Source organism: Lontra canadensis, unplaced genomic scaffold (genome assembly GCF_010015895.1).
Source record: "Lontra canadensis isolate GAN:19392208 unplaced genomic scaffold, GSC_riverotter_1.0 scaffold22, whole genome shotgun sequence".
In the NCBI taxonomy this organism is placed as follows: Eukaryota; Metazoa; Chordata; class Mammalia; order Carnivora; family Mustelidae; genus Lontra; species Lontra canadensis.
The window spans coordinates 5,814,940-5,832,761 of NW_022631016.1; the positions used below are offsets into that span (position 1 = coordinate 5,814,940).

General features: G+C 44.8%; 1 protein-coding gene across 3 annotated transcripts in view; it reads left to right on the forward strand.

Moving 5' to 3' along the window:
* The window catches only part of MTRR (5-methyltetrahydrofolate-homocysteine methyltransferase reductase), a 28,394-nt gene extending 11,016 nt beyond the window's left edge, over positions 1–17,378 (forward strand). For 2 of the 3 annotated variants that reach the window (XM_032861859.1, XM_032861860.1), the window contains 10 exons: positions 1,275–1,397; positions 3,157–3,310; positions 4,161–4,249; positions 6,597–6,777; positions 9,057–9,099; positions 9,699–9,885; positions 13,011–13,129; positions 14,134–14,226; positions 14,341–14,523; positions 17,137–17,378. In XM_032861859.1, the coding sequence (XP_032717750.1) occupies positions 1,275–1,397; positions 3,157–3,310; positions 4,161–4,249; positions 6,597–6,777; positions 9,057–9,099; positions 9,699–9,885; positions 13,011–13,129; positions 14,134–14,226; positions 14,341–14,523; positions 17,137–17,281 (1,317 nt within the window). In that variant the 3' untranslated portion in view covers positions 17,282–17,378. The remainder of the gene's footprint in view (positions 1–1,274; positions 1,398–3,156; positions 3,311–4,160; positions 4,250–6,596; positions 6,778–9,056; positions 9,100–9,698; positions 9,886–13,010; positions 13,130–14,133; positions 14,227–14,340; positions 14,524–17,136) is intronic. The other variant, XM_032861861.1, reaches the window with a different exon arrangement.
* The last annotated feature ends 444 nt before the right edge of the window (positions 17,379–17,822 follow it).

The following is a 17,822-nucleotide window of genomic DNA, read 5'->3' on the forward strand; positions in this document are numbered from 1 at the left end:
TGTCGTCACCTTGTGCTCCCTCTCTCCCAACTGTCACCAGTGTCGTGTGCTCATTGTCAGCCAGGTGGGTGACGCAGCTCCAGACTCCCATGTAGCACCTTCCTCGAAACCATGCTAGCACCAGCTGTCACCGACTGGCTTCCTTTGAATCGAACTGCGTGATTATTTCTTAGGTTATCCCCTTGGGATCCTCACCTTGGGGAATGGAGAGGACAGGAGCAGGAGTGGGCACAGTAAGAAGTGCACTGTGATGTGTCCCAGCAAAGGCCCCGGCTAGCCTCAACAGGGTTCTCCAGAGCTGGGATGGCCCTTCAGCATTGTCCTGAGTTGGGGCAAAGGGTTGGGCCTTTATAGTCCTCGATGAGCCATTGGATATGGGCTGCCTCTGAAAGGAGGTGTGACCTGGGAATGCTGAGGTCACTCTCTCAGATGACTCTGAGCTAGCTGAGGGCCATCTGCTGACAACCAGCAGCCTTGCTGAGGTCGGTCTTAGGTGGCATCTCCCAGTGCCCCATATGTCATGACTGTCAGGCCCTGAGTTTGATCCTTTTTCTAGTTTTTCCACATAGCCATTTAACCAGTGTTAACTGATGAGCATTTTGTATGTTTCTGTCTTCAACAGAACTTAGAAACATCAAGTTAGAAAAGAAGTAGACGTAGTGCAACGAATTGGGTTTCTTTGCGGTTTCCCAAGACCTATGCTATCTAATATAAAAGCTACTAGCCATGTGTGACCACTCGAATTCAAATAAATGAAAATAAAACTAAGAATTCAGGGGTTTAGGCACATCTGGCTAGTGGCTCCTGTACTGACTGACGTAGGTGTGGAACATTCCCGCACCAGGGCCCGCCACTCTGCAGGTTCTTGTGAACCTCTCTTCAGGCGTCTTCCAGCCCTAAATATGTCCTTCCTTTTAGAATCTCCTTCCGGAAATTGTGCATGCATATGGTCTCCTTTTGCATGGTTTATTTTGGAATACTCTTAGACCTTCACAGGAAAATTCTGGTATCTGTTATTTTCAATATATATTTTCCAGAAATTTAGTCAAGGAGTTTAAGTCAAATGATAGTCAAGGAGTTTAAGATATGGATGAGCTATCTCTTCTGAAAGATTGAGAGGCCTATGTGTGTAGCCATCTGCCTTAGATAAGAATACTTAAATATCTACGACGTTTTATAAAATCCTATTGATCTTACCTGGTCACTAAGTGAAGCAATGGCAAGTAAAATGGAAAATTGTATTTAGTAATATTTTATCACATTTGTTTCTCAAGGAGGAAAGCCAAGCATCTGTGACTTCAGTGGATCCAGTTTTTCAAGTTCCAATTTCAAAGGCAGTTCAACTGACTACAAATGATGCCATAAAAACCACTCTTCTGGTGGAATTGGACATTTCAGTAAGTTACAGAATTTATCTCTCCGCGCTGTTGTCAGGAAGCACGGAGACTTGCGTGAGCGCCTCTACAGGACCTCTGGCGTCCGTACTCTTGACCCCTCATTTTTCCTTCCCACCTCACACCCATTTTTTTCACTTCAGGAAGGGGCTTAACATGAGGAGTGACCCTGCAGGTGACTCAGTTTGAAAGAACAGCGTTGCTCTCTTACCCAGTAAGCCACGGAAGAGTAATGGAGTCAGAGCAGCATTTTTGGTGTGAGAGGAGTCCTGAGAAGGCCCCTGCTCACCCGAGGTCAGCCAGTAGTTGGAAGTAGAGCTCAGGCCAGACGGGCCTACAATGCTGCATTTTTCACAGTGGTGGCCTCATTCCTTTGAGACTCTGGAAGAAGTCATGGCCCGCTCCCCACCCCCCAGGAACATAGTTCCATAGAAACATTTTCCAGAAGCTTTGGAGGCTCACGTGCTGCCTCTCACCTCCGTCCACAAGCCCACCCCTGCCCCAAACCACTGGCCTTGGTTAAGAAGCCACCTGCTCATCCTGTAATCTCAGTAAAGCTTGAGTTACGTCTTCGGAGTCACTCAGCTGTGTGTTTCGATGGAGGTCCTGGGAAGAGGGTTGTGCTTGCAGGAAAGGGTGTGTCAGGGCTGTGTGTGTAGATTTCAGTGAACCCCTCATGGGGAACAAATGACAAGCATCAAGACCAGGTGGTTTTGCTTACATACTGTTGAGTAGTTCCACATTCCGCATTTTAATATCCATATTGTTAAATATTCTTTGTCTACCAAAACATTTGTTTTTTTATTCTGTTCTATACTTTTGTCATAAAGTGGTGAGGGTTGGCCAGTAGGTGGGGTCAGGCTGTGCCCTTCACAGGCCAGGGCTGGGAGCACGTGTGGTCAGAGGCTCTCTCCGGATGCTGCCCTCGTTCTGCAGTCCTCCATAAATAGCCGTGCAGTGGAGGGTGGCTTGTCCAGCCCTCCTTCATGCACAGTGCCCAGCCAGGTGCTGTATGTAGTGTCCTGTGCTCAGTAAGGAAAACTAGTGTCATCTCCGACCCGTCTTCTTTCCCTAAAGAGAGGAAATTGAGAACCAGTGCAGACAGCCCTAAATGGTTTCTCTCCCTCATCATGGATGTTTTTATAAGAGGGGTTTTAACATTGGTAAAACATTACTTACTGAGACACCTTAAAAGAGAAAGCTTTTAACTAACATTGTAAAAAATACTGAAATGATTTAAAGCAAAACACTGGATAACTGGAATTTTTTTCTTTAAAGTAACTCTTTGAGTGCCTGGCTAGCATGTGACTCTTGATCTTGGGGTTATGAGTTTGAGGCCCATAATGTGTGTAGAAATTACTTAAAATTAAAAAAATAATAATTTGTAATGAAAATAGATTCGGGGGCACCTGGGTGGCTCAGTTGTTAGGTGTCTGCCTTCAGCTTGGGTCACGATCCCAGAGTCCTGGGATTGAGCCCCACATCGGGCTCCCTGTTTGGTGGGAAGCCTGCTTCTCCTTCTTCCACTCCCCCTGCTTCTTTTCCCTCTCTCACTATGTCGCTGTCAAGTAAATAAAATCTTAAAAAAAAATAGATTTGTTCAGTTGGGCTTATTTGTTTTTTGCAGTTAGAATCATTTTGTTTCTAATTCATATTTTTAAAGGATCATATAATAAAAGACATGCTTTTGTTACCCCACAACTAAAACTCTTTAACTCTTGGACTTTTTTTTTTTTCCTCTTTCATGTTGGTTGTTTTCTAGAAAACAGATTTTTCCTATCAGCCTGGAGATGCCTTCAATGTGATCTGTCCCAACAGTGATTCTGAGGTACAAAACCTTCTCCAAAGACTGCAGCTCACGGACAGAAGAGAACACTGTGTCCACTTGAAAATTAAGGAAGACACAAAAAAGAAAGGTACACCCCTGATCTCTTCTTAGAATGTCATTGGGCTAATGGTGACAAGTCTAAGGACCTCCTCCCCAGCCCTTTTGTGATGGCTGCACAGGTGGTCCGAGGTTGGCCACGGGTTGGTGGGCAGAATCCCAGCACCCTCTCTGGTTTGTGGGTTTCTTAACTTTCACATCAGGTACACTGAATGAGAGGATGGTGGATTTTATGCTTATTTGGACACTGCTGGACAGTAAAAATGTCCAGTAAGAATGCTGGACACTCTGCATCCAGAATGTAGCTGTAGTCTTGGAGAAGCCGGTGGATTCGTTGTGCTCATTTGTTAGTTTGCTTTTTGAGTTAGCATTATTTTGTTTCTGAGTTATACAAGAGTAGTCCTAAAATAAACGTTTATTATATGAACCTTTTTTAAAGTTTTTTTAATCATGTGTATTTATTTGCTTAGAATCTTGAACTGGAGTTCCATCAGTTTGAAATCCTTTTTGAGAATAATACACAGTGTTAGTGGACAAGTGCCATCTTTTGGCTTTTTGTTCCTTGGCTTTGGATAATTACCCTCTTGTTTGGTATACTTTGATTTGGTATCTTTATGAAACACAGCAGAGATTTATCTTTGGTAGATTTAGGATGAGGCTAATAATGCTATTGAATTTATAGTTCTTTTATTATTTTTTTTTTGTGTTTCTCCCACCCTGCATTCATTTTGAAAATTTTTTTGACTCCGCAAACATGGCCGCAAATCATGTTTATCTTGCTAGCACTGTGATGTGTACAGTTAATTGGTTTTTTAAGAAAGCAGAGATGTTTTGTTCTTCACTTTCTGTGTCACGGACTCCCTTCCTGTCTGTCTGAAAAGGAGCAGCCTTACCCCCGCATGTACCTGACGGACGCTCTCTCCGGTTCATTCTGACTTGGTGCCTTGAAATACGAGCAGTTCCTAAAAAGGTACTTTTCTTTGGGTAACTATTTAAAAGTGTACTCGTGCTGTGTAGGATTTATTAAATCTGACATTTGCCCTTTGAAGGCTTCGAAAATAAGGCTTTCGTACCATGTTTTCAAAAATGGATCCTAAAGGTACATTGTATTTTTGCAGTTGTCATAGATATTTTTGTGTTGCACTTGTATTGAAATTTTGTTTTCTATTGAAAAGAGGTTTTTAAAGTAGCGCTTTTTCTTATTTTTACTGGATATCCACTTGATGTACTACATTAATCAGTGATTCAGGTGACCCCACATGACCTTGTGTCAAGCAGCTGCCCTTTACCCTGACCCTTTCTGTGACTGATGACAGGAAGCTTAGGAGAGTTCAGGCCTTCCCCAACTTGTCACCCGTTTAATGTGTGAAAGCACATAATTCTTTACTGTTAAGTACATAATTCTTTATGTGTGAAAGTACCTAATTCTTTACTGTTAAGTCAGAATTCATCAGGAAACATGAAAGGTTCTGGGAGATTCGACTGATGTTTGGATGAACGTGGAGAGAATGAGGCACTAGATGTCAGTAGGGTTCCGGGAGCTGTCTTTTAAAATGTGCTCCTATCTGAGCCTGTCCCTCACGTGGGTGTGAATGGGGAGACCTCCCAGCTGTGCCTTGCCAAATTCGTATTGCCAGTGCCCATAAATAGTGCTGTTATCAGGCTGCCCTCCACAAGGCCTTTTTTATGCTCTATCTTATTAATGTGCTTGTTGCATGCAGTCTTTGGGAAGCAAACTCCTTTGGAGAGAGGCTCAGACCTAGATAGGATTTGAATAAATGTGGTAGTCACTGTGATGAGAACTTCTTGAATAAATACAGTCAGTTTCACAATTTTAGTTCAGCTCTACCTGTCATAAAGCATTGCAGGTAAACAGGTTTTTCCGTACTATAAAAGTAATGCACTGATAAAAATTCTGGACCCAGAATTAAGTAACTTGGGAAACAGAAGTCCTTTATAATCAAATCCTCAGGCTTAATGCTTGAATTTTGTTTTGCTAAGAAGAAAATGAGATCTTCTAGTATGTACGCTGTTCTGTCTCGTCTTCTTTACCCAAATAGAGCTCGGGAGTTTGTATACCCCAGCACGGAGAAGGTCTCTTACCAGACGTCCGCGCAGAGACACGGGTGCACACTCATCCCACGTGGCTTCCCAAGGTTGTTCCGCGTTTGGCTCTGAGCCCGGCATTTTGAAGAAGGCATGCGGTGTGCTGGCCTCAGGCTAGTTGCGGCAGGGCTTCTGAGCGGGGCCATAGGGACCTGTGGCCCTGACACGGAGTGATCCCTGGTGAGCGAGTCCAGGACACAAAGCTGCTTGAGCCATGGAATAAAAAGTCCCTGTTAGCATTTCACTTAGCATTTGATGTAGATTGCGTGCTTAATTGCTTTGTTCTTAACCCTTGAGTGGCCAGAGCTATATGTGTCGTATTCGGAATATGTTGAAACCAGAAGTCGTTATTAGCAAGTTTGGTCTTTTGTCCAAGAGTTTGGGCTTGGGATTCCGGAAGTTATTGCTTTGCTTTCTTCGTTTATATTCTCGTCCTCTTTCTCCAGTGAGTCTGAGACGACTAAGAGTCCGTGTGCAGGAGGCTTCTAGAGGTTCTCGCCCTGCTGGTCTTTTCAGCCTTCGTCCCGTGTCCGCATGGCCTGGGGCCCACATGGAACTGCGTGTGGCCCCGGGAGCGAGCCTTTGCCTGCCTCCTGCGCGCTCCTGCCGTGGGTTTTCGGCTTACTGCTGCTTCACACTTTCTTCTGTGGGCGGCCCTCAGCCCCCGCTTGCGCTCTGGCGCACCTTCGGCTTCAGAAGCCCCTGACCTCCTGGGTGTGCCCCTGTTGGGGTAGTTGGCCTCTTGCACGCTGTCCCTGGCCGGTGAGCCCTTGTCAGCAAAGGAGCTGTCATGCCACTGCCTGTTGGATAAAGAGCACTTAGCAGTTGTCAGATGAACGCAGAAGTCTGGCTTGTAATCATCCACTGAGAGAAGAACAAGCATTTTGTCTTGAGTTAAAGCGATGAGTTAGGAGATCGCTCATCATTGTCACTCAGAGATATTGGACACGTAATTTGGGATCATACTTGGGACCGATGAGGTTGGTTTAGGAAACAGAAAAGGTGGCTAAAAGGAGAACGTGGAAGGTGATTTTTCTTAACAGGCTGACATTAAAGCAAATAAGTTAAATTCTCTTTTCTTGATCGAACTCCAAAGGGCGCTGTCATTTTTTCTTGGGTCACTGCGCACATCCCCAGCTCGATCCTAACCAGATTCTAGCAGCCTGACCACACGAGGTACTTTCCGTCTGCTCCCTTTGTCTTGGCCGCAGGCGTTGTTACGAGCCCTCGTGGACCACACCAGCAACGGGCGGGAGAAGCGAAGGCTGCAGGAACTGTGCAGCCGGGAGGGCGCGGCCGATTACAACCGTTTCGTGCGGGACGAGCGCACCAGCTTGTTAGACCTCCTCCTCGCTTTCCCGTCCTGCCAGCCGCCGCTCCGTCTCCTGCTCGGTGAGTGCCACTCTGCGAGCCCCTGCGCCAGCGGGCCTTCTGGTGCACAGCCCTCTGCTTGTCGGCCTCCCTCCACAGGCTGTCTGGCACCTGGGGACACGTCTCCTTGAGGAGACATCAGAGTGTGTGTTCAGGGCCTCCTGCGAGTGGGAAGGAATCCCTCTGCTGAGATGGCCTGGCTCCTATTTCTTCCTACTACCATCATCACCAGCCCTTGCTCTCTCACGACAGCCAGCCCTAATTCTCTTTCCTGGGGTCAGCGTGCAGCATCCTGTCTACTCAGTTAGCTTGTTTTCAGAAAGGTTTTTTTTTTTTTAGTCCAATGTAACCTAAAAATGAGTTTCCCAACAAAAAAAAAAAAGACTTTTTTTTTTCAAAGCTGATGAACATTAGATGTAATTGACAGAGGTTAATGCAGTGTGCTATCTGTGTGGAAGACAGAAAGGCCGCATCTGGCCAAGCCCATCTCTGGGTTTGGTGAGGGCAGCGGGGACCCCCCCCCCCCCCACCGCCATGCCAGGGCAAGTGGCCTTGTTCAGAGTGCTCCAGGCTTGAAGCTGGGGCAAGACCTGTCACCAAATGCTCATATGTAAGGTGATTCTGGTTTTTGTCCTCACTGGCTCCTGGGGTCTTCATGCCCACAGAAGAGAGAAGATCTGCCTGAGGCACTGGGGTCAGCAGAGGGGGTTACCAAGGCAGCCTTGCTAGGGATCGGGGACATTTACGAGGGGCAGCGACTATGAGAACTGGACAGGATTCTTAAACTTTGAGTACTTCCTGTGCTGGTAATTTTCTCCTCTCCTCTCTTTTTTCCTGTAGGGATAAGTATAAAGTCTCCAAAATTTGAATTTATCTTCGGTGATAGGAAAATGTGTATTGTGCTTTTCACTTTTAGGCTCCAGGATCCCCCGATGTCCAGTACAGTTCAGGGTGCTCTCCTTTATTAAGTCAGATCCTGCTTTCTCTCCCTTTTATTATTCCTTTTCCCTCTCAAAATGGCAACGTTACTAAATGATGTTGCTCTTCCCACTTGCCTGTATTCAAACACACACTCCTCCCCTTCTCCGTTCAGAATGAATGCAGGGGTTGGGAGACTAATCAGAACATATGTGGGGAAGTTTTTAGAATTCTTGTAAAGCTGTCCCGCATATGACAGTGTTTCAGTTCTTTGTGTGGATTTGCTGTTTTTTTTTTTTTTTAAGCTTGTATATAGCATTTATTATGTAGTTCTATAAAAAACTGATAAAAGCATTGAGACTTAAAGAAATTTATTTTCCACTTCTTTAAGTAAACATATCTAGAGCTTAGTATTATGTTGAGCTCTCTATTAAGCTTATTCTTTTATTTATTAAATTTTAGAAAGGTCTTTCTGAATCTTTGCCAGATAACTATTGAAAATATAGGCTTGAACAGAAAAAAATTTCAGAGTTTGTCTGTGGGCAGTTAAGTATTCAAAGATTGATTCTTTGACCTGCTTTTACTTATTTATTTATTAAAAGATTTTATTTATTTATTTGACAGAGAGACAGTGAGAGAGGGAGCACAAGTAGGGGAAGCAGGAGAGGGAGAAGCAGGCTTCCTTCTGAGCAGGGAGACCGATGATGTGGGGCTCGATCCCAGGACTGTGGGTTCATGACCCAAGCCGAAGGCAGGTTCTTAACCAACTGAGCCACCCAGGCGCCCCTTTGTCCTGCTTTTAAAAGAGCTCCAATGTATCAGAAACCACTGGGGCCTGGGTAACTTAAAGGTTTTATCACTACGCTCTCATTTTGTTGTTATAGAAATATAAGAAGGAAAAATATTTTTTTATTAAGAAGGAAAAATATTTTAAGCTTAGGTATTTCCCATTTCCCATAATCCTTAAAATAGTGATCTTTAACCTTTTGGGGGGTCATGATCTTATTTCAAATATGAAAATTCTGGACACTTCTGTAGAAAACTGTGTACACACAGAAAATTTAATGGGTTTCTTGATTCTGAAACCCATTCGTGGATGCTTTTATTATCCTTTGGTTTAAAAAACCAGCCTTTAGAATGACACTGATTTTAGGTAAAGAAATGCAGTATGTCTGGTTTTTAACGTGAGGAATTGGAAAAAAATATTCAGTAGAGACTTAGGCACAGTGAATTTACACTTGCTCTAAAATATGACTTAAATTAAAATGTTATTTTGGGTGTTCTAAATAAGAAAAATCCAACTCAGGCTTGAATTTTTACAAATCCTTACATATAATTCTCAGTAGCAGTGAATTAATTGCTTTTTTTTTTTTTTTTCCCAGAACATCTTCCTAAGCTCCAGCCCAGACCGTATTCATGTGCGAGGTACTGATGTTTATTAACATACAACATCTTTAAAACAAAACAAAACAAAAAAAAACATAAAGCATCTTTCTTCCAAAATGTTGTGAATCTCTGGCTTCTAAATCCTTATTACCCAGTGAAAACGTACCTGATTTGCGGACAACAGCAGGCATGGTAAGGAACGGAGGAGGCGGGTGTTGGGACTCCCGTCCTGTGGGCGTGCAGAGAAGGCAGAGTCTCCAGCAGCACAACCACATTGTGGTCCACAGCCACGTTTCCCCAGGTCAGGCTGTGAGTGCCTTGCTCCTCTACCTGCTGCCTTTATGGCCGGGCCAGGCCATCTCTCACTGGGCGGCAGAGGCGGGTGGTGGGGAGATGAAAAGTTGTATCCATCATACGGAGTCTTAAAGCAAACAGGTCGTTGGAAACTTCCGAATATCACAAAACGGGGGGCAGGAGAGGAGGAGCTTTTAAGGAGCAACAGAGCTCTTTCCCCTGAAAAGTAGATGATAGAGAACAGCCCACAGGAAAAATCCTTCAGTTTAGGAAAAAAGGCTGCATCCGGCCTGTATGCATTAGTCCTGATACAGAGTTTAAAACTGACCTGTGTGTCTCTGCAGCTCAAACCTGTCGCACCCCGGGAAGCTTCGTTTCATTTTCAACATTGTGGAGTTTCTGTCTAACACCACGGAGGAGGTTCTGCGGAAGGGCGTGTGCACAGGCTGGCTGGCCGCGGTGGTCGCATCAGTTCTTCATCCAGACGTGCGAGTGTCCCGTGCTGAAGGCGGGAAGGCCCCGGCTCCAGAGGTACTGGGAGCGCACGGTTTGGGCGTTGCTAGAATTACGCTGTTTGCCTAGTTAGGAAGAACGATGTGGTCTCCCCTGTGTTGCCATCAAGTTTATTCAAAGGAAAATGTTTGTCCTACTTGAATTTTAAAATCTCTGTTGGAAAGTCAGGAAAACATTACTTTTTTCATTTACTATTTTTTTAAATTTTTTAAAAGATTTTATTTATTACTTATTTGACAGAGATCACAAGCAGGCAGAGAGGCAGGCAGAGAGAGAGGGGGAAGCAGGCTCCCTGCTGAGCAGAGAGCCCGGTGTGGGGCTCGATCCCAGGACCCTGAGATCATGACCTGAGCCGAAGACAGAGGCTTAACCCACTGAGCCACCCAGGCGCCCCGTTCAATTACTATTAAAATCCGTGTATTTCTCGAATATATAAAGTGTGAATTTTCCATAATAGTCTTTTCTCCTTCCTCGTCATATTCATAGACAAGACGGTCTTTTTGGCTAATACTCTTGGAAGACTGAGCACAGGAAAAGAGCCAAGTAAAGACTGAAGGCCGGTGTTGAGAGACAGCCTCGTCGTCTGTGTAGACCATACCGTGTCCCAGATGAATCCTTACTTGGCAGTCCGTTCACAACCAAAGAGTAACTTTGTCCTTCAGTTTGGGGTAGTAGGATTTTTGCTCTGTTTCTTCCCTTTTTGTCTTAGTGTGGTGTAGAATCCAAATTAGTGCTCTTCGTGTGAAGGCATAATGAGGGGGAGGCACTTTTGAAACATGTAGGAGATGCATCCTCCTTGATAATTATCGAGTGAGTGAGTGAGTGACCAAACCGAGGACACATTTACATGCGGACTTAGTGCCATCCTTCATGCTTTGGTATAGTACTTGGCAAATCTCACTCAGGACCACAGTATAAGTCCCTTCTTGCCCATAAGGATGGTTGAAATGAAACGAAACCTTTCAGGTTTTATCATGAAGTCGTCTTTTTCTGTGGTATTGAAAAAATGAACACGTCGTTTGTAGCATTATCTTAGGACTGGTTTGGTTGCTGTAAGTTATTGGAGTTGAAAAGTTCATGCCCTAAGGGGAAAGTAAGACTTCAGTATATACTTGAGAGGGCTCATGGGAAGCTGCTGCTTGAAATTGCCCTTTTCCGTGGTATTTTCCCATAATGCATCAACAAAATATTAAGAACTTGAGACACTCACTGTTCCTTTTTTGAAAAGAAATATTATGGTATGGATATAAAAGTATTATGTCATTTTATGATCCTATAAAAATGGTTGCTCTCCAGAAAGTTTAAGAAATAGATATATCCATAACCTATCCCAAACACCCAGCATGGGTGCTATTCATGCATTCATTCTTTCCTTCCTTCTGCCTTTTTCTCTTTTCTCCATTTTAACAGAGCTTAATTATAGACTGCCTACTATTCAGGCATTGGAGGTATGGGAATAAGGATACAATTTAAATTGGCGCTTACTGCCGTGCATATTTTATAGGAAGTGTGGAGAATGTTCACATTCACATGACCCACCCACACTCTCCTCCAGCTGGTGGATGTTGACAGATACCCCGTCCTTGGGAAGCATAGGGTGCCCCGCCCATGATGTGCAGTCTGGCTGTGACCCCTCTGAGCGGGAGTGCTGCGCACCTGCTGGTGGGGCTTGTTTCTCCTCTTTGACGGAAGGATGGGAGGATGCAGGTCAGGGATGCCCCTGGGGCTTGGCTGCAAGTGGGGGGTACCTGGGCTACAGAGCTGTAGCCTACCTGTGGCCTTTAAGGAGAGCCAGGCAGAAGTGTTTGCTGTTGTCAACCATTTGAGGTGACTGCAGCGAGAGTGGGCCAATCCTGGTCTCCTTACAGTCCCTAGAACGCAGATGGTGTGCTCTCACTGCACGCTGCGGTCCAGCCCAGGGTTTCCTGCTCTGGTTTGCTTCATGGATCTTATTTCCAGTCATTTTATAGATAAATGTTTGATTATTGTCTCTTCCTCCCAATAGAATGTAAGTCCATGAGGACAGGATTCTCTTCTTTCTCCGTCTGTAGTGTGTGTCATACTGAGTACCATCCGTGAGACTGGTAAGTGGGTGGCCAAGTGAGACTCATGTGAGACGAATGACAGTCTCATTGCAGAATGCCAGGACTCATCTCCCATCGCTCTGCCAGTTCTTTCCTGTCTGTCCTGTCAAAATTCAAAAGGTTTTCTTTACGTCAAAGGTTAAAATGTGCGCCATTACACCCAGAACAGATTCCTGTGACTTGGTGTAACTCACTCATATGGCGAAGTGACACGGGAACTGAAATATATTTAGATCGATTCCTCGTACGTATCCCTAGCACATGGTTTAGGAGAAAAATCTTTGGAAATTTTAGCAAAAAGATTGTCTTTATCTGTGCGTGCTGCTTATTCCTCTGGTTTTGCACGAACACGTAACATTGAACTTAGATTAACAAACATAACACAGTCCTTCAGTGTCTTTGGAGCGACACCCTCAGTTTTCCTTCAGGTGCCAGTTTGCCCTTGAAGTGCTCACTCCATCTGGATGCTGGTCTTCGTTGCCCCTTTATGTGCAAACACAGAATCCTAACCGTGGTTTGCCATGCACTTCTCCATAGTGCAGATGGTGGGTTGCCTACTAGGAGGTGTGTGTTTCTCATGGGCCTAGGAAAAGGATTTGTATCAGTGTTCTCCCTTAGAAATATGCTTGTGATTTCTAAAGCACTTTTGATTTTGATGGAAAAGAAAAATTTGCGGGGTGCCTAGGTGGCTCAGGGGGTTAAGCCTCTGCTTTTGGCTCAGGTCATGATCTCAGAGTCCTGGGATCGAGCCCCACATCAGGCTCTCTGCTCAGCGGGGAGTCTGCTTCCTCCTCTCTCTCTCTCTGCCTGCCTCTCTGCCTACTTGTGATCTCTGTCTGTCAAATAAATAAATAAATAAATAAATAAATAAATCTATCTTAAAAAAAAAAAAGAAAAGAAAAATTTGTAAGACAGATTTTGTTTTTCTCTGTAATGACAAATGTGTTCATGGTTTCAGTAAGATTTAATCCTGCTGTTTTCTTTAGCAAAGATCATCTTGGTTATATGCTTTTGTCTAGGTTTTCTTTCAGACTTATGAGCATTGGTTTAACATTCCAGATATCTATCTCTCCTCGAACAACCAATTTTTTCCACTTACCGAGTGACCCCTCTGCCCCCATCATAATGGTGGGTCCGGGAACTGGCGTAGCGCCCTTCATTGGTTTCCTGCAACACAGGTGTGTGCTTTCTTTGACTGCTGAGAAAATGTATCCCTTGTGATCCTCAGTGGAAATATGGTAGCCTTTTTGTCTCTTTAGTGATTTTCTTTAAATATCAGACTTCAGTTGTGAAGTTTTTATTTTAAAAATTACTATCAAATGTGTGATAGCATAGCATAATTTGTCACCATGGGAAAAGTAAGCGTGATGTCTTCCAGAGGTTTTGTTTTGTATTAGAACTTTCCTTTTTACTGTAGCACTTTTTTTCCCCCTAGCTGCACTATAGTTTATAATGTATGTAGTTGGGGACAAATTTCAGGCACACCTTTATGCTGTGATGATGCACGGGCTGTTCCTTGACTAGATAAAATTGCTACTAACAGATCCAATTACACCAGAAGTTTCTAAGTTAAACCCAAATATCAGTAATTTTCAGCTGATTGCTATTATAGAACTATATGACATGAAAGAAATTGTGCTTCTCTCCATGTTTGTGAGATAATGAACAATTCTTCGTGTGCCGGTCCACAGATAGTGGTGTAATATCCTTTGGACAAGGTCTTTTTGTTGTTTTTATCCTTAGTTTTTTCTTTTAAGGAAGCAGAGAATAATGGCAGACATAGTCAGCGAGTCTCCTTGCTGTGTCATTCCTGAAACCATTCACGGCAGATCATTCTACCTTTTAAAACCCTGGGCCACTTTCTCTTACGTTGATTGAGAGTTAATTTCATTCACAAAGTTTTTATTAATTTTTAATGTAGAAATTAGTGTAGGTTTCACACTGGGATATTTTGAATTATCCTCATAGATGTACAGAGCTTGTAGGTGTCCGTAGCCAACAGATGCGCGTGCTTGTCGGGGTGTCTGCTGGGGCGCTTGGGAGCCCAGTGGGCAGGACGACGTTACCTCAGTGGCTAAACTCACAGTGACGGTGAATCCTGTCTGGATTGGTTGGTGACGTTTCTGACCAAATAGATGGGTTTTACATATTCTTTCTACCCTATCTCTGCTTTTCCACGTAGAGAGAAACTCCAAGAACAAAATCCAGATGGGCACTTCGGAGCAATGTGGTTGTTTTTTGGCTGCCGACACAAAGATAGGGATTATTTATTCAGGTACTGTGTGATTCTGGTACTGGAGGACCCAGCAGCGGGCCTGCAGTTCTCATTTCAGACCTTGTAACCGTCAGTGACAAACCTTTCAGTATCCCGTTACATGCTGTGTTTCAGAGAAGAGCTCAGACGTTTCCACCAGCGCGGAGTCCTAACTCACTTGAAGGTTTCCTTCTCAAGAGATGCTCCTATTGGGGAGGAGGACGCCCCAGTGAAGTACGTGCAGGACAACATCCGGCTTCACAGCGAGCAGGTGGCGAGGCTCCTTCTTCATGAGCGCGGCCACATTTACGTGTGTGGGTACGTGGCCGTCACCCAGATGCTGGGCGGACTGAATGAACTGGGACCATTAATAATCTAGACGGGGACGAAAGGTTTGATTCTTAAGTACTGGAATAGAAATACAAGTTCTGAAATGACTTTAATATACATTTCATAGCCAAGACGTTAACGTTATCAGGGAAATAGAAGTGAAAGCAGCTCTTGCGTTTCAGAGTACATGGTGCCGTCTGGTACATGTTTTAGCCTCCAGAAGTTCTGTTTGGTGTTAAGATGCTAATCATTGAAGTCTCAGGATTGATTTGTTGTATCTAAGAATATGTGATTTATGCATTTGACCTGGCTAAGGAAAACTGTGGCTTTGACTCTGAGAATGTGGATCTAAAGATTTTTTTTTAAGGCATAATTTGTAATGTCAAAATTGTCAATAAGCCAGGAATCATTTTTATGTTAAGTTTTATATGCTTTCTGAGGCAAGATCTGTTACAGAAACTCAAAATTGCTCTATTCTCTACAAAGTGTAGATAAAAATAAAAAATAAAAGTTTTAGAAACTTACCAACTTGTATTAATGGAATTTAAAATATACTGTGTTAATTAAAAAGATCTTTTGAGTAAGAAATAGCTCTTTTAAATTCTGGCACATCCCAGGCATTTAAAAACTTATATACATCACCAAGTTAGGTGTGGGTTTTTTTTTCTTTCTTTCTTTTATTTTTTCAAGATTTTATTTATTTGACAGAGAGAGAGAGATCACAAGGAGGCAGAGCGGCAGGCAGAGAGAAAGGGGGAAGCAGGCTCCCCACTGAGCAGAGAGCCCGATGTGGGACTTGATCCCAGGATCCTGAGATCATGACCTGAGCTGAAGGGAAAGGCTTAACCCACTGAGCCACCCAGGTGCCCCCTGTTTTGTTTTTAACTGTGATACCAAAGGAGAAATACTGGTACATGGACCTAGAACAGATATAAATATAATAGAAACAGGTTTTATAAAACAGAACTTTTTCTGTTTACTTCTATGATATAGTGTGATAATTTCTGTTTCATTGTTTTTTAAACACTGATTTTGCCTCCCAAGTTGACTTTATGACCTGTTCATGGATTTTTGACTCTCAGTTGAGAAACCCTACTTTAGGTTGATAAAGGGCACAGATTCTGGACATTGTGTTGGTTTACATTTTCAGTTAGCTTTTAAAGAAGTGTCTGACCCTCACTTTGTAGAGGATAGAGCTGTCAGTGTTGAAGAACAGGCTGGAGTTTTAAAGATTGATTTATTTATTTGAGAGCGAGAGCATGAGCACAAGCGGGGGGAGTGGCAGAGGCAGAGGGAGAAGCAGACCCCCATCTGAGCAGGGAGCCTGATGCAGGAATCGATACCAGGACTCTGGGATTGAGACCTGAGCCGAAGGCAGAGGTATAACCGACTGAGCCCCCCAAGCGCCCTCAGGCTGGAGTTTTAGATGTGCGTCTAACTAGTAGAGGCATAGTTAGTTGTACAAATACATGAATAACTGGTAAATGACAGCTTGGGAATATGTCAAACGTCCCAACACGTTAGCCCAGAAATCGCTTTACAATCCCTGGTGCTTCCATTCTTCGTCTGCACAGCGGAGTTGATAGTGTTCATGGTGGTCAGTGGTGTGGGCTCGGAGTGAGACCCCATGGCACCCTAACACGGACCAGCCCCTCGGAAGGAGTGAATTTGTCCCTGAGTCCAGGGGACACTCCCAAGCAGGGGCGCCTTATGCTCTGATAGTCAAGAAGACAGAGGGGCTGGTAGGTTTGGCCGCTGGCGGCCGCTGGTGCCGGGGGAGCAGTCGTGGGGCTGGCCGCTCCGTCGTAGTGCTTGAGGGGAAGCCGTGATGGAGGAAGTCGCGGTGGCCGCTGGAGACCCCTTTTTCAAGAAATGTCACTGTAAGGGACAGGACAAGTTCTCTTGCTGACATATTAGTGTCCTGTCCAGTTTTCCTCACTCAACAGCATTCGATGCCTCCCGAGGGCTCTGGCCCGGTTCAGGTGTTGAGAGATGCAAGGTGCAGCGAGGCCCACCCCCCGCCGGCAGACTGCCCACTCTCTGGTGGGAAAGGAGGTGCCGTGGCGGGGCTGGAGGGGGACTCGGGGGCCCCTCCCCAGTCCTGTGAACGAATACGCTAAAACCGGTCAGCACTGAGAGCCGGGCCCACAGCTGGGGTGTCAGTGGTTGTGTCTGTTGGGGATGGGACGCATGTGTGTGTGCACACGTACGTACATGAAGGCTTGTAGGCGTAAAACCCTGTTGCCCTTGGGAACGCAGTTTCCGCCGTGTGCCCGGGGGATGAAGGGCGGGGATGAAAGCAACTCGAGGAGCCAGGTCCGTGAGGTCCCTCGACACTAACTGAAGACTCAGCTGCTCCTGGAACAGGGACACCTGTGAGGGGCTTTCAGCTGTGAATGACGGGGTCGGCTTTGCGCATTGGGTTGGTCCCTGGGGAGAGGCCTGACGGATGATAGGCTGGGACACCTGTTGGGACGCTTCCTGGAGAAAAGGAGGGCCAGGGTGAGTGGTGGTGGCGTCAGTGGGAGTTAGATTTGTGAATTATGGAGGCTTCGGTAAAAATTCTTGTTTTCTGAACACAGATGCTGTTCTTTTTTCTAGAGATGCTAAGAATATGGCCAAAGACGTCAATGACACCCTTGTGGAGATAATCAGCAAACAGGCTGGAGTTGAAAAGCTAGACGCACTGAAAACGTTGGCTACTTTGAAAGAAGAAAAACGGTATCTTCAGGACATTTGGTCATAAAATCAGAAAATAAAGGAAGAGCATGATGCTTTTTTTGGCTAAAAGTAGTAAAAGACTGTTTGGCTGAAACCGACTTTCCATTTTTAAAATTAAAAAAAATTTTGGAGGAGGTAGAGTGGGAGCGGCCACCTTCCCGTGACAGCAGCCTCTCCATCGGGTTTTCCCGCAGCGCTGGCTTCAGCCTGGAGGCCGCCTGAGCTGAGGGGCGCCACTGTGTCCTAGAAAACGTCACAGGTGCCGCCTCTGGATCACAGGAAGGTGTCTCTCTGCGTGTGATGAGGTTTCCTGGCATGGACATGGGCACGCGCGCCCACCGCATAGATGGTTACAGTCTGTGAACTTATGTTGCCAGTTTTTAAAATAAGGAAAAAATAATTTATTTTTCTATGAACTCTCCCGTAAAGAATGCCTATTAATGTACTGAAATTAACTCAGTACAGCATATCTGATTACTTGTTCATCTGGACAGTCCCGGACGTGCGAGTGACAACGGTGTAAAGCCGTACGCGGTCAGCAGAGACAGCCCAAGTTCGAGTGTGTG